Raw genomic sequence first — 23,349 nt, 5'->3', positions numbered from 1 at the left:
ATTATTTGAAGAAAAGGGATTTAAGTAAAATATATGCTCTTTGGAGGAAATTAGAGACATTATTTGAAAAAAAAAGAATTAAAATGAAATATATCTTATTGAAGGAAATTAGAGACGTTATTTGAAAAAAGAAAATGGACATGTGAGAAAATTTCGGTCACGTGCAACTCTGGTTTATCAACTAAATTGAATTTTTATAAATATTGGTATGATAAGTGACGGAGAGTAGTAGTAACGGAGAGTGAAATTTCTGTCATTGATGTAATTGATTACTGATTGACTTCAGTGACGGAGAGTGAAATTTCTGTCATTGATGTAATTTATTACTGATTAACTTCAGTGACGGAGAGTGAAATTTCTGTCATTGATGTAATTGATTACTGATTGACTTCAGTGACGGAGAGTGAAATTTCTGTCATTGATGTAATTTATTACTGATTAACTTCAGTGACGGAGAGTGAAATTTCTGTCATTGATGTAATTGATTACTGATTGACTTCAGTGACGGAGAGTGAAATTTCTGTCATTGATGTAATTTATTACTGATTAACTTCAGTGACGGAGAGTGAAATTTCTGTCATTGATGTAATTGATTACTGATTAACTTCAGTGACGGAGATTGAAATTTCTGTCATTGATGTAATTGATTACTGATTGACTTCAGTGACGGAGATTGAAATTTCAATCACTGATATAATTGACTATTGATTAACTTCAGTGACGAAGATGAAAATTTCAATCAATGATGTAATTGACTATCGATTGACCTCAGTGACTGGGTGAGAATTTCATTCACTTCTATCTCTTTTGGGGAAGAAAAATATTTTGACATAATTTTAAAATGAGTTATTAGATCATGATGAACAAAAATATTATTGAAATGTTTTTATACAGTTGACAGCTGTCGCAGCAATTTTAGCATGCAATCGTATAAAACGCATCCTAAACGATAAATTACAAGGTTCATGATCTTCGTATTCCTTAAAACTATTGGAACATTCTATAAGTAAGAAACAGAAGCGCTCTCTTGTTGGAAATATTGTCTAATCATCATTTAAAGATTTTATTTTATTTTTTCTTGGTGCTTTTCATTAATTCCGATTTTTTTTCCAGGCACGGTGGAGAGACCTGATCTATCACCAATTGATATTCAAATTCAATCATGTCTAGACCGAATCTCATCGGGAGGTTTACACCTATTGATGCCCCAAATGAAGAAACCTATCGGAGAGAGCAATATGACAGGTTAAGGGAAGACATCGAACGCACTCGGAGGCAGGTAGCTCCCCAGCCCGGCCTCAGAGGTAAGCTAAAACATTATAGGCACATTTTTTTAAAAATTTAATCTGAGCTCAAAAATACGACAGATTGCTCACATTTATTATGTAAACTTCAATTAGTTTTTAAAAGTTCTGTATAGTAATAAATAAACCGCAAGCATGTCATGTCACCATTATATACAATAATGTAGATATTGAAAATTATAAAAATAGATCTTCTCGCATACTAAACTTTAAAACGGTGATGACCCTTGCCATCTGTAGTGAAACAGTGAGCCACGACACAGCTTTATTTATAGCAGAAATGAAGACAACTTATTTTCTCTATAATTTCCTATTCTTGTACTCGAGGTGGGGACCTAGTTGGCTAAAAGTACGATTTAATATAATGATAATGTTTTTTTTTTTGATTTTTGCATGTTTCCTCAATAACCAAGAGAGAAATCTTATCTTAATGTTTAAGAAGTTGATGTAAAGAAAATGTTGTATACTTGGAATTCTAAAAGAAACAATATATTTCATATTCGTAAGGAAAATTTCATATTGATAAATGTTACCAAATCTATTTGGCAAATATTTATAAATTCAAATTCCTTCAACTTTTCTGAGTTTTGACTTCTGAAATTGACTGAGTCAACCGCCAGAAAAAGAAAAAAAAAAAAAAAATTGGAAAAATATTTCAAATTGGATTTCAAGGCTTTATTTATTTGGCTCTCAGTTTGATACTTCGGTTGAGATAGTGAAAATCACAAATAATAAATCTGAAAATATTGCTGTATTTAAAGGAATTATTCTTTCATATTATGTATTAACAATCCGCTATAATTCAAAAGAGTATATTCGATAAGATTTATAAAGCTTAGATTTAAAATGGCTTGGAAAATTTTGAAATAGCGTTTTTATTTTATTTGTACACAAAATCAAACATAAGTATTTTAAGCAAAGGTGGAATACATTAATCTTACTTTCTTTCAGTGGGACCTCAACCCATTCTTGTGCAAGGAGTAGAGCTCTACCCCAGAGAGAATGCGAAACTCCACAATACCCACTTGTATGAACTGCTGGACGGCAAGGATTCCTCCCTGATTATCCGAAGGGGACAGACATTCTACATGGCAGTTCGATTCAAAAAGACGTTCAACCCCGTTCTCGATTCGGTTCGCCTGCACTTTGAATTCGGTAAGCATTTTTCTCTCATGGCATATGATTATTATTATTCATGCTACGAAGCATGATTTTATACAGTCGCATTATGTACATGAATATATTCTTGCATATATTTGAAAATACTGTTACGAAATTTCCGGGGGTTCGTTTGGATAGTGGGGGTTATATGGTGTTAAGAACACTCAATCACCAGGAAGCAGTAGAAAATAAAACAACGAAGTTTTTTACACGAAGACACACAGGACAGCACAAAGACGACAACTAAATACAGCACAGAAGACGATTATCTTCAGCCAGGACGTGCAGCATACAATAGTATACACAGTAGAGCAGCTCTACTCCGTCGCTGCTCCGCTAGTCCCTGGAAGACGAGTTCTTCACCGTCGCCTCCGACTACTCTTCGACTCCACTGGTCCACGACCACTCTTCTCTGTCTCTTCGGACTACTCAATTCACCATTGGTTCACTACTCCACTCACCGTCTACTCCCCGGCAGCTGCAGCTCCTTTTATAGGTTTTAGGAGGCGGGGCTAGAAACCTCTCAACCAATCAGGAACGTTCGAGGCGTTTCTCAGGTCCTATTGGTCAGATCGGGAAAATTCTCAATGTTTCGGGTATAATCTATTTTGGCGCCAATGTCGCCAAAGTCGCCAAATGGTCGCCAAGTTTGTCGCCAAGCTCTGGGACCTCCTATGGAACCAACTATGCTGGGAAGCCGCCTTACAGATTCGTAACAATACATTCATTTCTCATTATTGATAACATCTCCGAATTTATGGGATGATAGAGAATTGTAAGGTGTTCCTTGCATTATAGTGACATTTCCTTGAATCTGGCTTGTAAATTATTCGTCAACCATGGAGAAGAGCTGCAGGAATGGGTAAACGTGGAAAGAGTGTAGAAACATACAAAAAAAGAGGATCATTTATTATTTGTGTTCCATATATTATGCTGTATTGTGTTCCATTTGCTAAATATGTAAAACAAAAATAGTATGATTATAATTGCCATTCTTTGTATCCAATAACAGCACACCTTTAAAATAATACGATAATTAAAAGAATATCTTTATAATAGTAATCAACAAATACGATTTTATATTAACCCTTAACTGGGAACGTGCGGTCTGGGAGACTGCTAGCGATGTATTTTCGGTCACCCCTATTCTATTTTTAGCTTAATTGAATGGATTGACCCTGTAACTTCCTGTTTTGTGACCTTCAATACACGTGCACTTTTTCAACCGATTTCAGCGGATGCTTTTTAAAATAATTTAGTCATTTCTTTGAGTGCGGTCTCAAAGACCGCATCTCCCTGTTAGTGTGCCAGTGATAAACAAGGCTTAGCAAATGTCGTTAAAATTTGAGCCCCGAAATATCATCCAATTTACTGATCCTATTATGAAGCAGTGCTCCAGACTGTTTTAAATGAAGCTGAAAGTGATTTTAGTCATAAGGATAATTGTACAGAAGAGTTTTTCGATGAAAGTTCGCATTCAACTGATTCTAATATGTATGTTCAAACATAATTAATTTTTCTAGTGCTAACGTATTTTGAAAAATTTATAAAATATATTAATATACCAAGATATATATCTATGCAGAATTTATAGGTTGATTTTTATACTAGTTCTTAACCTGTATGTTTAAAATGCCCTAGAAAACCGTGCTATGAAAGTCAAATAAGCCGATGAAAAAAGGGCCAATTTTGCCCTATGTCATTTTTTTTTTATTTTTCATATAATTGTTGAATTTTACATTATATTGTCTTCTGTATGCCTTCATATACAGTAAAAATATATATGATTTAAAAGGTAAAAAGTAATATGTTTTTTCAAGAATATTATTCATTATAACATGTAATTTGAGAAGAAAATGTTTGTTCCAAAGCATTTACTTTTTTCAATTATATTTTGAAAAATTTCTAAAACGTTCTAAAAATTTCTAAATCTATATATCAAGAAAAATATCTGCAAAATATATTTACAGTTTTTCATACTAATACATTCATTAGAAAATTTAATTTGAGTGTAAATGAAATGCGGTCTCGTAGACCACACCTCCCCAGTTTTTAACCCTCCCCAGTTAAGGGTTAAAAAAGAATTGTGTTTGGCATTTCGCAAGACAGCGAAGAGCAGCACACTGATTATTCATAAGCCATTGCTCTACCTAGAACCTTAAGTGCCACTTCTCCATTGGCAGAGAAATTGAGAGATTTTTATTGTAAATTGTAATCCTAAAAAATTCATTGTCGTGGCAAAAATTAAAATGTTTTATTTTCTTATTTTTTATTAACAAATGGTATCGTTCATTTGTTTTAAAGTTTTCGTCTTTAAATTTTTTTTTTAATTCTAGATTTTCTCATGCATCAACCAATAAAGAATTATGTCGTCAATGGTTTATATCAAAAACTCGTTTGCCCTAATCATTTGGAACAATGTATTTTGTGCAATTTTGTTTTTACTTCGTACTAAAAACTATGATGCACATATAACGAAAATAAATCCTACATTAATTTCTTTTTTGATTATTATTATTCTTTTGCATGTATATTATTGCTATATTCATATCTATTTTAAACATGTAATTTCATATAATAGGGGTGTTTGAACTTTAAGAGAAATCTGACAAAACTTAGATTTCAGTGACTGATTAAATTTCCATGCGCAGGTCCTCCACCGTACCTCATGCAAAAGGGCAACCTAGTGAGTCTGCCTATCACCAATCAGTCTGCCTTCACTAGAGAAAAGGCCATGTGGGACATCCGTACCCACCAGCATGAAGGGGCTCTTATCACTCTCGATATACAGGTGGCTGGCACAGCTCCTGTCGGTGTTTGGAAAATGAAGATATACTCATACGTACCCGGAAACATGAGCATTGAACCGGCTGTCTTTGAAATACCACAGAATGTGTATATACTCTTCAATCCCTGGAGCAAAGGTAAAAAGTTCACATCTGTTTTCTCTAAATGCAAATCAAGATTATTTTGAAACTGCTAGAAATGTCTGGTCACTTGTTTTCCCCTAAGTTTTACAATCCATGTTATGAGAACTTAGATTATTAGGCATTTGTTCTTGCATCACATGGGTGCAACAGAATCAAAATCTTTCTAGTAACATAGTTTTTTCTGCTGTTGATCTTTCTGTTTTGATAATTTTATGTAGAATCCAGCAGCTTTTGCTTTATTATGAATATCAGACTATTCAGAAGATGTCATAGTGCTTCGCCATTCGCATGAGCGTAGTTTTCTGAAAACTAAACTATGCGCTTAGATTGTGAATTGCAATGGTTGTTTCCTTCTTACAGTGGTTGTTTCTGTTCTGCACATTTAAAGTTCCTTTATTTTCGATAGTAAGAACTCTAGTGGCATCATAGTTTCATCTCCTATTCATTAAAACGTTTTTTGTGAGTGATTTCACAATAAAATATCACTGAAAAACGTTTCCGAACGAAATGTTAATAATATCCGAATGTAAACTTGATACCCAATGACCACAACTTTTTCTTAGATGAGCGAGGATTGTGTATTCTTGTATGCACATGGAGTTTGGTCTTGAGATAAAATATATTTTTGATCATTAGACAGACATTTTAAATGCCTTTCTTACCATTCGATGGTGTGAGATTTAATTTCTTATTAGAATGGGCAAGCTTAGTAAGCAGGTGAGTTTGTAAGGACAAGTAAGCACTCTTTTGAAACAGAATATTTACATGTTTAATGCTTTGCCAGGTATATAAATTCTATACGTTTTGAAAAGGTGGCGTACAAATATAGACCTTGCTAAAAGCCACCTAACACTAAAAGAGACAGTATTTTTTGACAACTGATTCCTAGAGAGCGTTTTTTAATTTATAAAATGTCATCTCATGTTTATGCTATGATTTTTTCAGCAGATTTCTAAAGCAAATATTTATTCTTTTTTTCTCCATTCTTTCTTGAAACCTTTCATTATACAAAGGAATAAAATTCTTTGTAGGTATGACTACATAGCTACCTACTTTGTAGGTTTAATTTTGCAAGTATTCAAGAAACGTTCACCTGCCATAGCTCAAATGAGTTAATTGCGTCTTAACAACGTACTTAAATGCCCTTTCATTTCAGAGGATACCGTGTTTTTGGACAGGGAAGACGCCAGGAGAGAGTATGTTTTGAATGATGTCGGAAAAATTTTTGTTGGCACACAAAAAGAACCCAGAGGACGAAGGTGGATTTATGGTCAGGTAAAACTCATTTTCCTCTCTTCTTATTATAGAAAATCATTTATTATTTTTGACATCCCATTCATCAAAATACATCTTTTATCAAAGCATATGCGCACATGCCTGTATTTACGTACATGCATGTATGTGTTAAATCTTCTTTTCTCTGGGAATTTTTTTTATTTCCTTAAATATTTTGATTATCCAAAATATTTCACATACTTCATCAAAAGCCTTTCACGAGAGTTTCAAACTGGTCTAATTCTGTACTTTATATAGGATATCCCCCAAATGTAGAACATGCATTCAGCGCATTAAGTATTGCACCTACATTATTCTTCTATGCAAAAAGATTTCATTAAAGAGACAAATGTAAGAACACATTTTGGTTTCTTTGGATATCGATGATAAAATTCTTTTCAAAACCTGAATTCTTTTATGTGATTTCTTATACAGCTAAAGCTTGAATTGTTAAATATTTCTCATGCACTCATAAATAAATGGATTGCATCTCATGCTACTATCTGCAAAATATACCTACATGTGTTTATTTATAATATAAAGTGACTTAAAAGCATTTAAATAGAGATATTTATTATAAATTTGCAAATTTATTTAAAACAAAAAATACTATATCCTGATATTTATCAATTAATGATATCTTTAACCCTTAACTGGGGACGTGCGGTCTGTGAGACCGCTAGCGATTCCAATTTTAGCTCAATTGAATGGTTTTATCCTGTAGCTTCCTGTTTTGTGACCTTCAATACACGTGCACTTTTACAACCGACTTCAGCGGATGATTTTTAAAATAATTCAGTTATTTCTTTTAGCGCGGTCTCTAAGACCGCACCCCCCTGTTAGTGTCCCAGTGATAAACAAGGCTTAGTGGATGGCTCTAAAACTTGGGCCCCAAAATATTTTCCAATTTACTGATCCTATTATGAAGCAATGTTCCAGACACTTTTAAGTGAAGCAGAAAGTTGTTTTAGTGATAAGGATAATTGTACAGAAGAGTTTTTCGATGAAAGTTCGCATTCAACTGATTCTAATATGTATGTTCGAACATAATTCATTTTTCTAGTGATAATGTATTTTGAAAAATTTATAAAATATATAAATATACCACACACACACACACACACACACACACACACACACACACACACACACACACACACACACACACACACACACACACACACACACACACACACACACACATATATATAACCTGTTCTTAACCTGTATGTTTAAAATGTCCTACAAAACCGTGCTATGAAAGTCACATAAGCCGATAAAAAAGGGGCCAATTTTACCCATTGTCCATTTTTTTATTTTTTATATAATTAATGAAATTTACATTATATTGTCTTCTATATACTTTCATATACTGTAAAAATAAGTATGACTTAAAAAGAAAAAAGTAATATGTTTTTTCAAGAATGTTATTTATCGTAACATGTATTGTGAGAAGAAAATGTATGCTCCAACGCATTTGCTTTTTTCAATGATAATATATTTTCAAAAATTTCTAAAACATATCTATATATCAAGAAAAATATCTGCAAAATATATTGGAAGTTTTTCATACTAATACATTCATTAGAAAATTTAATTTGAGTGTAAATGAAATGCGGTCTCGTAGACCGCATCTCCCCAGTGAAGTCTTAAAATTTCACCTCCCCAGTTAAGGGTTAAGTAACCGTGACTGGACTAATAATTACTAATCAAGTATACTATTCTTTAGCTGGATTCTTCAATAGTTGAAATCTATTTGTAAATTTCGGCATGCGTAATAAAAAAATTGCTCAACATCCCTTGCACACCAAAATGCAGAACATAAAGTTTTTTAAACTTTTCACTAGCTACTTCATAGGAAATTATTGCACACTATAAAAATGTTTTGTAAAAAAAAAAAAAAAAAAAAAAAAAAATTAAAAATTTATTGAAATTTTATACTTTTTCTTCAGCAACTTCCGAGCATAATACTGCATATTATGTCTTTAAAATTTTTAAAATTAAATTTGTCGCAGATTCCACCTGTGTAATATCTAGCTGAGTTTTAATATCCGTTGGAGATAAACCGTTTATAAAAAAATATTTTATCGCAGTTCATGCTTCCGTTTTCTCCATACTCGGCTAAAAACAAAAGAAGAAAATTTTAAAACAGCATAGTAAAAAAACAACCAAACACAAATCTTTTAAAATACACAAGAAGTATTAAACAAAGAGGATACATTTGAATTGCTTAAGTCAAAATAATTCCGCGAGCTCCACCTGTAGGTTAGACCGGAAACTTTTCATCCCATCCTCGTAATAGGTAATCAATGTCAAGCGTTCACCTTTTGAATAATTTTCAAAAATATTCCAATTAACGTATTATTTGATCAATTTTATTTGATAAAAGTTATCAATGCGTTATTAATAGGATTCCATTAGCTTTTAAAACATATATATATATATATATATATATTATTCCTAATACATACTCGAAGGTTTCGATCACATACAAATCAGAAATAATCATTAGTGCTCTAAGCCAATAAATTTCCCTCACAATATTTTTGCAAATTTTGTGAATAGAATAGTGTAAAGTACAGTTCCTCATGTACATATGAGTACAAGTGGAACCATTTCCATACTGGTATTTTTATATCATCAAAATTGAATGAAATTTTAAGTCTATAAAAAATTTTCAATGTTCTCAGAATTTATATGGTTTTACCTATATATTTTAAAGAACATTAATATATAGAATTATATAACAGAATGCATACGTATAGCAGAAATATTTAAGTAAACAGAAGCTTGTTTCAATTTTTCGGAAGTCTTGTACAAGAGATACTGGTTTTTAGAGGAAGGAATTAAAGAATTTTAAATTATACTCACCTACTTTTCATTTCTTTAATCAGCAATGTTCTGAATTTATATAAGAAAACAAATTTTAAATCTAGTCATGGCCATAGCATGACTAACGACCCTGAGTTTTACAATCTAAGCACGACTAATAATTCTAATTTGTTGTTGTTGTTGCTAATCTCCATGGTCTGACGTAGTCAGACCAAATTCAAAAATCAGTTGGCAAGAAGAAAGTCAAAAACGAGGAAGGGAGAAGAATAAATTTCTCCCCAATGAAATCCTAGACAGTCCAGAATATGTTCAGCAGAGGCCTGATGCTGGCAGCATTTCGGGCAAAGAGGGTAAAACTTTTCACCCTGAGAAAAGAAAAGACATTTAAGGTGGCCACTGGCAAGGCGCGACAGGCAAGTGTTGGTTTTTCTATCACAAGGAAGATTTAAGGACTGCCCCGGCTTATTGGCTCTATACCACTTATGAGTAGGGGGAACCATCCAATTCTTCTTATTTAGGAATTTCGCCTGAGAGAACAGTTCTAAGTGTGTGAGCTCAGCAGAAGAGGAAGTCGCTAGGCTGCTTCCTTTCTTTGCAAGCCTGTCTGCTATTTCGTTACCAAGTAGATCCACATGAGATGGGATCCACTGGAAATGAATATCATGTTGAAGTGAAATCAGCTTCAACTTCTGAAGAATAGACAAACTTGCTTTATCTGCAACATAGGTCCAATTGTTAAGGTGTTCCATTGAGCTGCGGCTATCAGTAAGAATCCAAAGGTTCTTATAATTATATTCGTGTAAAATTTTCTTAAGTCCCTCATCGATTGCTAAAAGTTCGCTTCTAAAAACGGAACAGAAGTCTGGATTTCGCTGACATAGAGAAAAACTAGACTGAGGAGTTACAATATTCTAATTTGTTTTTTTATGGAACCGCAGATTAAAAATTCACAGCTCATACTAGAAAATAGATGGAAAGTGCTATTATTTCTGAATGACACAAACAATTTATTCTCGAAAATGTTTTTGTTCAATTAATTCATGAATAACTAATTATTTATATCTAGTTATTTTAAAACAATTAATTTGATTTAGGACAATATTAAGAAAAAGAAATAGATAATTTTTAAGAGACTTTCACATTAAAACAGTCTTACTGTGGGATACGTCGCTTGCAATGCCTTTCATCACTTAACATTCCTAATGATTCTCCTTTGAAAAATTAATAATTTATAATTAAATACTTTTTTTCCTTTCTTTTTAAAATATCTTGCACCGATCTAACAACACGGACAATAACGTGGAGATGAAAAAGATAAATTTGATTTGGATGCATGGCAAACAAGTCTTCTAAGAGAAACGACCTGAATTTGAATGAACCGGAAAACAAGTTAAACTATTGTATTCAAATCAGAAATAGATCAGACAGCGTAACTTCTGTCCTTGTGATATATTTCTACAATTTTAAATCTTTATTCTTTTGTCTTTTGACATCTTTTTACTTGCAAATAATGAAAAAGAAAGTTGGCGAACGGTATTTGTTTTGCGGTTTCATAATGTAGGACATCTGAATGAAGCGTCTGTACTTTCCACGTTAAATCATCTTATGACGTCTTCATTGCGGAATTGACAAGAAATCCTTGCTAATTCACATTCTGTTCTTTGCAAATAAAACATATATGAGTCAGACTATTTTTTAATACTAATTAATGTTTTTTAATAAAGCAAGATTACGAGTATCGTGATAATTTATGCATGATCACACTCATTATTTTAGATTTGAGGTTTGAATGTTTCTCGTTATTTGATACAAAAGTTCTCAACGTGGGTTGTACCCCCCCCAGTGGATGTTGGAGCTTTCAATTGGAGCAATAGCGTGTCCAGAGGGGTAATTCCCGTAGTTGTATGTTCTTGATGTGGGCAATACCACCTAAACCCCCAGAAGCCTTCAATTTGGGGGTAGCGTATCAAGAGGTTACATATCAGATGTGGATACATGAATTAACCAAAATGAGATTGAGGTCTTTCAAAAATGCAACTACAGCGGAATCTTCTATATAAAATTTAAAAGAGGAATTCAAAGAACTCACCACCCGTATAAGATTAAAAGCAAAATTCAGAAATGTATATACAGAGATTTCGCTTCAAAAATCAGTACTGTCTCTCTACCTTGAATCAGGGGCAAAAATACAGAAATTTTTAATCGCTTTTCTTTCTTCGCAATTGCCTAAACGTTCAGTTCAAAAGCTTATTTAAAAGAAACAAATTGTTCATGCTGAAAATAGCAGTTTGCACTATTGTTAGAGAAAATGGAAATAGACATTAATTAAGTGTTAAAACTCGAGCAGCCTATATCATCTAACAACTTATTTTTATTTCTGAATGATTTTGTTTTTATTTTTTAATAACATATTTTTACTAAATTTGTTGATTATTTTTCCGCACTTTCCGACTAACAGATAAACATCAAAAATAGTTTATAAACAATATTATAATATTTGGTATCATTAACTACTATGGAAGACAGAGGCGTTGAAATTTTTTCCCTTGTTAAGGCGACGATGGCAGAGGATAGGTTGAGAACATTTCATTTAATGCTGTAGGCAGCATAAGATGGAAATTTGCTAGAATAAGAAAGAGTGAATTAATATGAGTATGAGTTTAAGTTCACTTGCATTTTATGGCACAAAAGCTATTTTTGGCTAAGTTGAGCCACTCTCATGGAATTAAATATTTATATCAATTAATAATAAAATCAAAATATGGAATGTCTACAAAATCCAAATGTCTAAAACTGTAAAAATGTGTGTCAGGAAAAAGTGCAATAATGATGTACGGTATGGAACAGTACTAAAAAGAATGGCTAACGTTTATATATGACTATAAAATCAAATATTTAAAAAAAAAATTAAAAAGGTTAAAATGAGAAGTTTGGGAAAGCAACTCGCCCAAATTAGGGTCAGATTACTGAAAAAAAGTAAGTCGTTGTGTAGAAAATCGAGGAAATTCCACAAGAATCTGTAAAATTAACTTAAGAATGTTCCCCCAATAACAAAAGTCGATAGGTAAAATTAATATAAGAAACAAAAAAATATCTTGTACAATCTGCTCTGTTTCTTAATTAATATAAGAAACAGAGCAGATTGTTCAAGATTATGATTGATTTTATCATAATCTAGTACAATCTAGTGTAGATTATACAAGATTATGATCGATTTTATCATACTCTTGTACAATATGGAGCAGATTATACAAAATTATGATTGATTTTATCATAACCAAGTACAATCTGCTCTAATTATTTTTTTATGAGTGAATGCATCAACAATTGCTTAACTATTCAGGGAGGAGAAAAAATGGCTGTGCTTTCTTTCCTTTGGTCATTTGCGAGTCCTCCGAAGGTCATGCGGATCACGGACTTGATGAAAATGTTTTTGGCGTTGTCTTTCAATTGAAAATATTTTATTTGAATCTCATTCTTTCTACAATGATAATAATTTTGTTTGTTTGTTTATATGACAGTTTGCGGATTCTGTGCTGCCTGCGGCGATGCTTATGTTGAACCACTCCAAGCTAGACTACACAGGCCGAGCTAGTCCTATACTCGTTTCCCGAGCTATCTCCAAGCTGGTAAGTTTCTCATTCTTAATACAATTATTTACAAATGAATTAAGAATATTATAAGGAAGTAAAAGTTTCTCATTCTGGATACATTTGTTGATAAATACATTAAGAATATTATAAAGAAGTAAAATAAATCTTTAAAATCTAGCATTAAAATAAAAACATACCATTAAATAAAAATATAATCAGTTTTGTTCGCATATCTTTGCTATTTACATTTTTTTTTCTTTTTATAAGTTGAAAGAGGCGATTTACAAGTCGTGCAGAAATTGGAAAAAAGAATGAAATTCTACAGCTATTCATTAACTGTCTTTAAAATAAAAACTAAAAATAAATTCATTTTCAGCTAGAAAAATAAATAAATAAGTGTTTCTATTATTTTTAGAGAATTCTGATTTGTATTTAAAAAGTTATTTTATTTAATTTATGATTCATTATAGTTTGTTTTGTAGTGTTATTTGTTTCCGAAAGCGGGATGTCTTCCAAAGTAGCAGAATTTATCATCATTTAGACAACGGCTGTGTGCGCAATATCTTTGAGTTTGTCTTACTAAATTGAAAATGAAATGAAGTATTTGAGCTTTGTGGTTAGCTCGCATTAATAACAATAGTTTCTTCTGCTGATTTCTGCTGAATAATGGCTTATAACTAGTTAAATCTTTAAATTCTCAGCAACTTTCACTATTTAATTAAAGTGTCATAATCTACTGAGTAAAAAGGACTAATAGTCATTTATTCTTTTGTCTTTCAGGTAAACAGCGAGAACGACGACAAGGGTATCGTGGTAGGTAACTGGTCAGGCATGTATGATGATGGTATGGCACCCTGGATGTGGACCGGCAGTGCCGCCATCATGGACGAGTACTTCAAGAATGGAGGAGAGCAGTCGGTCAAGTATGGACAGTGCTGGGTCTTTGCTGGAGTTGCTACCACAGGTAATTACATCCTAAAGGGTATTAATGCATTTTAACAGATATTAAGTATAATGTCCGAAACTTTGACTAAACAATTGAGAAAAATTGTACAAGCTTATTGTTCAAGTAAAGTATAGAAGCGAAAAACTTCAGATAGCAAAAAATATAAAAAGAAATAGAATATTAAAATTAACAGAGATGAATTCTAATTAATAATATGCCAACATGTATTTTTTCGCGCCTTTATCTTGGGTATTGATATTCTTACAGTGCTGCGTACTCTTCGTTGGATATTATAAATCTGCTGTTGAATGAAGTCTGTAGTTGAATTATGAACATAGTAACACAAATTTTTTTCTGCTAATTATCATCTATTAACTAGTTTTAAGGAAAAGTATATAAGGCCAGTATAGGCTGGTTGGTGTAGCGTTGAATTCGCGTCCCTTAGGTTGCGAGTTCAAACCCCGCCGGACGAAGGTTCCCGCGTGCTTGGTGGCTGACGCGTGTATAAATCTGCCGTGGTCAAAATGTCGAGAGTAATACCGCTGTTGGTACTGGATCAGGGGTAATCGTTCTCTGATTCAGGTCTAAGTTGCGATCCGTGAATGAAAACGCGTGAATGAAGTCCGCCTCGTAAAAAGGGTTGTGACGTGTGTGTAGCTAAGTCGTTCTCTTGGTCCTAGATGGCGCTACTATAAAAACAAGAGACATTCCCCCCACTGACTTAAAATTGCTGTCTTCATAACAGCCGGCTTGTCCGTGGCAAGTGCCCTAAGAAACAAAAAGAAAAATTATTTTCCTGAATCCAGTTTTTCCAATTTCAAAAATATAATTTTTGAGATTCTTTCCGAATTTCTTTTTATTTCATTCAATCTGCTCTCATTTTAGGATGTGGCTTTAGAAAACAAAATAATAAATTTGTAATTTTCAAAAAAAAAAAAAAAAAAAAAAAAAAAACGTATCTAACTTCAGTGGCAGAAATGAAGTTGATACAGTTCAATTATACAATATTTATGTATAATTTCAATAAACGATGCTTCTAAAGAAAGAATATGATATGTGTGATGTTCTTCTTTCACGATTTTCTTTTTCACAATGTTTGTTCGAATAAACATTTCTGCCATTTATCATATCTTTTAGTAGTATTGTAGGGGAGATCGTTGTAGGCTTTAAAAATGTTCTCGAAGATGCATTGTGGAGATCAGGTTTTCCCCTCTAACGCATATGGAATAAGAACGAAACATGACCAATTATAGCACAAATAACAGTACAATTTAAAGGTAATTGAGATACAAAATATAAAATCTATCTTATAAATTATATAACTTTCCATTTAATTAGTATTTTCCTCTTTTCTAAATTAAAAATTTTTAACTTACTGTTTATAGATAATGGAAACTAAACTTGAATATATGTTGCATAAAATAGGATAACTATTACAAAAAATAAATGCATAAATTTAAAGCTTTTAGTCGTGTACCAGAAAAGGTAACTCTAATTCTACGAATATATCCCTTACACAAAAATAAGTGAGTTAACAAGTAACGCATATAAACTAAAAATTACTCTACTAAAATTTCATCAAATCGGGGACAAAAGAGGATGTTTCTTTTCAAACTTCGCACTCGTCAGAAAAATATGTATTAATAATTATTTAATTCATGTAATTTTAAAACTTATTATTTATGTGAAAAAAATTATCATTAATTGTTTTGAAAAAACTTAATATGACTGGAGTTTAGTTTAGTTATATTAACGTCCCGTTTTAAAGCAATACTAGGGCTACTTTGGGACCGACCTCGTAATTTTGAACCGCGGTCAGATGACGATGACGACACCTGAGCTCAAGCTTCCACACCACACCAACACGAGAATGTTTGGCCCTGACGGATTTAGCATCCACTAGACCCGCTTACATGACGGTTCTTCGGTGGAAACAAGTCTTCAAACTAAAAGTCTCCGGTTCCAAAGCCGAGACCTTATCACTAGGCCACCGCGACTTAACATGAATGGAGATAATTTAATAACAAAAAATATTCGTAAATATATTTTGGTTGCGAAAGGTTTTTTTCCCAATATATATTATCAAACTCGTTGAATCAAAATGAAAATAATTAACGCATACAAAATTCATCTTATGATTGTTGTGGGAAATAAACATTAAAAGTTGTTTTGAACAGAAGACATTGAATAGTTCTAATTTCAGAAAACTTCGAACAGTTCTAAACAGTAATAATTCTGAACAGTTCTAACTATCAACTCATTCTCTGCACTCTTTCAACTCACCATCTGTTAATTTATTTAAAGTCAACTTAATAACATAACGAATTTTCAATGGATTAGGGCAGTGAACACTCGACCAGAAGAAGGCATCAATAAGCAGAAAATATTCCTTATAAATATTACATGGACAATTAAAAGGCAAATCAGATTTTTTTTTTTTTTTAGTCTGAGCGTAAATTATAGCAAAATTAAAGGAATAAAAATAAAATCGTTGATATATGAAAGGTTTATGCTTGTTTACCTATTGAATATTATTTATCTATTTAACACTTTTTTGTGTTAAGATTTAGAAATTCCTAATAAATTGAATACCGAACTTGCAGCAATAACTTGTGAATATTTCTGATTGCCCTCATAATGACAAACAAAATAAAAATAATTTCAATACTATAGTGAGTGTGTTGTGATTTTCTAATGAACTGCCCGGTTTTAAATACACTAGTTTTAATTTCCACAAACACAGCTACACTACGAAATTTACAAACACACATAAACAATTAGGTTAAAGAAAACAGTATGGTGGAGGGATACCATCGTTTCCAACCGAAAGCATTCGGCGTTAGCATAAAGGTTGCTCATAGGGAAAAAGTCGACCTCAGGAAGCAGGTCTGCAGTTCAACTGCTTGCCTTCTGTAAAACCCCACAAGGGGGCGCTTTCTGCTCAAGGTAAAAAAGAGGTGCTTTATTCTTTTCTTTTCAGTCTGCCGGACCCTTGGTCTTCCATGCCGGACTGTCACAAATTTCGTGTCAGCCCACGACACAGATCGCAGTTTGACAGTTGACAAGTACTTCGACGAGAAGGGAGAAAAGATAGAAGGCGTCAGCAACGATTCCATATGGTAAGATGCAACATATGCCTAAATGATAATTGATGATTTAATCAATACATTAAATCAGCAATTTTCAGACATTAAAATTATTGTAATTCTGATCAATTCTAAAAAATAATGTTTTCTACATTTACATTCATATTCATCAATTCCAAAGAACAATATTCTATTTATTAACTAGATACAAAGCCTACTCTACCTACTCTCTTAATACAAAATATAAAACTTGTCAAAACCCATTTCTGAATAATTCATTTCTCCTTTACAAAAACCTTCAGCGTATATACTGTCCTTTTACAGAATTTTTTTTTTTATAGAAATGCATTAAACTATTGATTCTAAGACTCATTTTATTTAAACTATTGATTCTAAGACTCATTTTATTTAAACTATTGATTCTAAGACTCATTTTATTTAAATTATTGATTATAAGACTCATTTTATTTAAACAATTGATTCTATGACTCATTTTATTTAAACTATTGATTCCAAGACTCATTTTATTTAAATTATTGATTATAAGACTCATTTTATTTAAACAATTGATTCTATGACTCATTTTATTTAAACTATTGATTCCAAGGCTCATTTTATTTAAACTATTGATTCTAAGACTCATTTTATTTAAACTATTGCTTCTAAGACTCATTTTATTTAAACTATTGATTCTAAGATTCATCTTATGAACTCCTCCACCGTATAAGTAAAATATGCAACATCTCCCATCTTAACATTTTGCACCTATGTAGATCGAATATAAAATTAAAAAGAAAAACTGTACAACCGATTACAAAGAAATTTTCATTGCAAAATAATTATTAAAAACTGAAAAAAAAAATTCTCTTAAAATAAAGCATAAATTTGTTATAAGATTAATGTGAAGGATGTTACATTTTTTTCAGTATTGTTTTGTTTCGTTTCACAATATTTAATTGATTTCTCATTCCGCCCGTTTGATTGGCTTAAAAATATACATATACAAAGATTTATAGATGGGAAGATACTGTTGAAAGGGGTTGGTGGAAAACAGCCACGATATATCAAGTAAGAATGTAAAAATAGTGATTTATTTCTTTGATACTATTCCAGAAAGAATACTTGGTTACTAAACTCACTTAAACTAAAATCCTTGAATTTCTAAATTCAGCGCTTGACTATCTTCTTTTCAATTTAATCAATGCTGCTTTTTTTTTATTTTAGGAACTTTCATGTATGGAACGATGTGTGGATGGCCAGACCAGATCTGCCACCTGGATACGGTGGATGGCAGTCGATCGACTCGACTCCGCAAGAGACCAGCGGAAGTGAGTTGCAAATCATATTTATCAATGATAACAGTAGATTTTTATATAACGTGGTTCTGTAAGTAGAGTAGTAGTTGAAATAAGAATTATTTTTTCCTCTCAACATAACCCCCCAACGGTGTGCACCTGGTAATTGAAAAAGAGAAGCTTCTGGCATGGTGGTTGGTTCTCGCCACTCTGGAGGGTACACGAAAAGGTGGGGAGGGGGGCTGGCTCCTCCCATCGATGACGGGACATACTTCCTTATTGAAGGGTTGTACCGTGACCGGTGGTGTTCCTTATTATTTAACAGCAGTTCCCACCAGTGTTGCTGTAGCGGCGGTCCGATTATTCCATAATTTTTATCCGTGGGCCTTCGGGCGGGTTGGAGAGTCAATGATATAAATTAGCAAAAACCTATATCAGTATGGTCTTTTTTCGGAGTAATCTGCATTCACGCGGATTGGGACGTGGATTTTTATTTCGATATCCATTTTTGAAAATTCTACTTTTTGCAAAATTATTATTTAATAATGAAAACTGAAGCTTCTAGATTCTGATGGAATAAAACTATTGTCGCAAGGCTTAAGTTACATATAGCATAAATCAAATGAAGAAAGGATCGGAAATGGAAGACTGAATGGTTATTTTTAGATTAAAATATATTTTATTCATGTAGTTAAGAATTTTTAAACGCTAATAATTTATATTTCAATGTAGAAAATTACATCATACAATATTCCGCAATTTCCCTTATTTATTATTAACACCTGAACGAAATGGCCAAAAAAAAAAAAGCATTTTGTTAAAGATTTGTAAATAGGTGGTTTCCAATTAGATATAACAAGTCTACATTAACTACCTTATTTATAATCGACATTTATATATATAACATAAATGATTAAAAATAGTGGTAATACACATAGTATAAAATTAATACGATTTTGTTACAAATAGTTTTAAGAATGTTGTGCAGCCGCAGGTTCTTATCAAACGACCTGATTTTCTTTCCCCTCTAGATGTCTTCCAAATGGGGCCAGCATCTGTGGAAGCCGTGAAGCGTGGCCAAGTCGGTTTCGATTTCGACTGCCCCTTCGTCTTCGCCGAGGTAAATGCGGACATTATCAAGTGGACACGAGATGAGACAGTTGAGGGTGGTTGGCGGAAGGCAGCCAGCGACAAATATAAGTAACTATTTTTGTCATCATTTTGCTAAAAACGAAAATTCAATTTAATGTAGCTATTGCTCTTGATATGGAATTTATTTTTCTTATTTTCTAGCGAAGTTGGAACATTATTTTCTATTTTTAATGCGTCATATTAAACTTGTTTTGAATCGTTCTGATTGGCAATACTTATCTATTTTTTCTAGCAAATCCATAATTTATAACTATTTTATTAAATCTCATTTTCAACTCCATTTTTTTTATCATCAGGGGATACGCGGGTTGCCTTTTAAGCTATTACAAAAAGATGGAAGAAAAAGAATTTTTTGGGAACAAACTGTTTTATTGCTTTTCAAAATATTCGTTTTTAAGATTTATACACTTTTCCGTCTGTTCGAACCAATTCTTGAAATAGTTTATCCACTCTGAAGTTGATATCTCTGAAACATGGTTTTGGAAGGCATCAACAGCTTCTTAAGGTGATGAAAATCGCTGCTTTTTGTTCGACATAAGGGAACAAGAAAGAGTCGTTTGGCGACAAATCAGGAGAATATGGGCAATGAGACATTAATGAGACAAGTTGATATCTCTGCAACATGGTTTTGGAAGACATCAACAGCTTCTTGAGGTGATGAAAATAGCTGCCCACTCACTTTTTGTTCGACATAAGGGAACAAGAAAAAGTCGTTAGGTGACAAATCAGGTGAATATGGGCAATGAGACATTAATTCGATATTTTTATCCTTCAACTAATCAAATGTTACACATGCTGTGTGGGAGCGGGCATTGTCATGATGAAGAATGCTACGGCGATTTTTGGCATCCAGATTTTGTGGTTTTTCCAGATTTCGTTGATGACTTTTGGCAAAGAAATTTCTGTATACCATTTAGTGTTAACAGGTTTTCGATCACCTAAAGGAAGGGTTGCGATATGTCCTGTAAGGGTGAAGAAACAAGCAATCATTTTCTTGGAAATGTTTCATGAACGAGCAACTTTCGTAGGATTCAGTTCATTTTGAAACACCCAAACAGTAGATTGTGTTTAGTTTCCGAAGACGAATATATCCAAGCTTCGTCATCTGTAACGATGTTGAATACGGATTTAGCGGAATACGGAATTGGGAACACCCAATTAGAATTTTTTTTCGCATTTCCTTACACCAATTTGCACAAGACTCTTTTTGAGCTTCTGTCAAATTGCGCGGATCCATCTGGGACAAATCTTTTTAACAGGTAAAAGTTCGTGAAAAATCGAATGTATGGCAGTCTGTGAAATGCCAAGGTATGCTTCTATCTGATGATACGTGACATGCCGATATTCAGTCATTTTGCTCACAGCATCGATGTTCTTTGGAATTACTACTGATTTTAGTCGTCCTTTACTAGATTCATCACTGATGGGCGCACGACCTCGACGAAATTCTGCAAACCAATTGCAAACAGTCTTTTGTGCTGATGTTTCATTACCAAAAGTTTCTCGGAGCGAATCTAGGCTTTTTTGTTGAGAGAGGCCTTTCTTAAAATCATAAAAAAAATCCTCCAATGGAAACCTTTACGAGTTACTTCCATTTTTTCACTCACTTGCTTCTCTTAAACACTGACTGTAAACAAAATTCTCAGACGATTTCTAAGATGCCACTGATTCCAAGATAAAAAACAATGTGAATTTTACAAATATCTTAAGACAAATTCCAGTAGCGCCTTCTATTGGTCGTTTGTAAAAACTTGAAAGGCAATCCTCGTATTGTGGACAATAAAATCAAAAATGTTTTAGGAATTCAGGATTATGCCTATATGGTATAAGGTCAAGATTTTTCAAGCAGTCTCTCAGATCTTAGTGACTCTAGTAGCATATTATATTGTGCAATATTGTATGATATTAAATAATACTATCAATATTGTATAATATATATAAATATTAGATTATATAATATAATATTGCGCAATATTGTATAATATAGTTAAATATTAAATTATATAATATAACATTGCGCAATATTGTATAATACCGTGCAGCAAGATGTGTGACCTCGGCAGTCATCAAGGACAAATGTGTACATTTTTGCCGCCGTAATTCAATGACTTTTATATATATTATTCATAATTTTATTTCTACATCTGCTTGACGTAACCTTATTTATTGCTGACGCCAGAGATCAAAATCTATTGTCTGTTCAGATTCCAGTACCTCACGATTCTTCGGATATCTCGAGTTGTCCAAAATATAGGTGTTGAAATTATGATATTTAAGAAATCGAGATACTTTTAGAATCTAAATCCTTCCAAATGTTTTAAAACATTTTGATATCATTGCTTAGTATAAAGCGATGCAATTTTTGCTTAATTTCTAGTTCATATCTATTTTCTTCAAGATTTCATCAATTGTTTCATTAATTTATTGGCTTGAAAATAATGCATTTCAAATGAAAACTTTAAGATTAAAAATATTTTGGTCATTCTTAGTCATTATTTGTATTAAAATTCAACTATTTTTCTATAGTGTTATATTGTTATTTCTTTTCGGAAAAAACTTCAAAACTAGAAAAATTTCTTTCCTTTGTCTTGAAGAGAGAATAAACATTCCAGCGTATGAAAATTTGCATCGAATGTTAAAAAGAATAAATGTACACATTTAAGTCACATTTCTGAGAGTTGTTTCTTTTCAATATTCACAATTGACGGCGTTTGTTAAACATTGCAAGGAAAATGTATATTCTATTCCAAATCAAATGGCGTTAACAACTCAAATTAGGTCACTTATATGAATTGAGAAAGCATTATGATTCTAAAAGAAAAGATTATCATTCTAAGAAGAAAATCTGTAACAGTTCTATTTCAGATATACAATACCAGAATGATTTTATAACTTTTATACCCTTCATTTTTCATTTAATAACATACTCACATACTCTTTTCTCTTTCAGAATTGGACAGTTTATGTTGACGAAAAAAATTGGAGTAGATGATGATGTTGGAGATACAGATGCTGAAAATATAGTTGCCGAATATAAGGATCAAGAAGGTAATTTGTTGTTGTTGTTGTATGCACAGTTGCCGCTTAGTTAGAAAAAGAATGAAAATATATTTATTGCTCTCAAAATACCTTTTCAGGTATATAAATCCCTCTTGAGATTTACATCTCATACGAATTTTTACATTTAGATACAACAATATTTCATTTACAGGTCCTCTCTTTTGAGCACAACAAAGCATTACAAATGCATTCACTTTTGTTTTAGAGATAAAAATGTTCAAATATCTGTACGTTTTAACATATTATTGATAAATACTTAAAAATTAAAATAATTTCTATTTTTATAAAGAATAGGTATTTTATGGGTGAAATCATGCCCTTGAGTATTTGTTGATATGTAAAAGGTGATAAAAAATTAAATCCATCCTTTTGTCCTATGGATACGGTGATGAAGAATTTATGAATTATACCTAAAATAATAAGAACATATTACATGTTGAATCTTCCATGCACATGTTAACCATCTATAAATAAACTTGAAGTGCTTTATACAACACTCTACATGAACATCACCAAAACGATGACGTGTTGTATAAAGCACTTCATCGCTATTAGAAAAATAAACTCTTTATTTCATTAACAACTATCGGAACATCACTGTTTAGAGCACGCATACATAGAACGGGGATTCCCCGGGCGAAGTATTAACATAGATTGTATTAGGGAAAGTAGATAGGTAGCGCTTTAGAATGGCATAAATAAAAGATGGCGCTAC

At 32.3% G+C, this 23,349-nt stretch overlaps 1 protein-coding gene across 1 annotated transcript in view; it reads left to right on the top strand.

Moving 5' to 3' along the window:
* The window catches only part of LOC129957166 (hemocyte protein-glutamine gamma-glutamyltransferase-like), a 62,443-nt gene that overhangs the window by 29,333 nt on the left and 9,761 nt on the right, over positions 1-23,349 (top strand). The window contains exons 2-11 of the mRNA XM_056069347.1: positions 1,114-1,304; positions 2,256-2,459; positions 5,117-5,389; positions 6,552-6,670; positions 13,024-13,131; positions 13,876-14,059; positions 17,022-17,160; positions 18,352-18,455; positions 19,454-19,622; positions 22,525-22,622. Of these exons, the coding sequence (XP_055925322.1) occupies positions 1,163-1,304; positions 2,256-2,459; positions 5,117-5,389; positions 6,552-6,670; positions 13,024-13,131; positions 13,876-14,059; positions 17,022-17,160; positions 18,352-18,455; positions 19,454-19,622; positions 22,525-22,622 (1,540 nt within the window). The 5' untranslated portion in view covers positions 1,114-1,162. The remainder of the gene's footprint in view (positions 1-1,113; positions 1,305-2,255; positions 2,460-5,116; positions 5,390-6,551; positions 6,671-13,023; positions 13,132-13,875; positions 14,060-17,021; positions 17,161-18,351; positions 18,456-19,453; positions 19,623-22,524; positions 22,623-23,349) is intronic.

This window comes from Argiope bruennichi, chromosome 11, assembly GCF_947563725.1.
Source record: "Argiope bruennichi chromosome 11, qqArgBrue1.1, whole genome shotgun sequence".
Lineage (NCBI taxonomy): Eukaryota > Metazoa > Arthropoda > Arachnida > Araneae > Araneidae > Argiope > Argiope bruennichi.
Note: the sequence above shows the minus strand (reverse complement) of the source record. Positions and strands in the feature narration are given on the sequence as shown.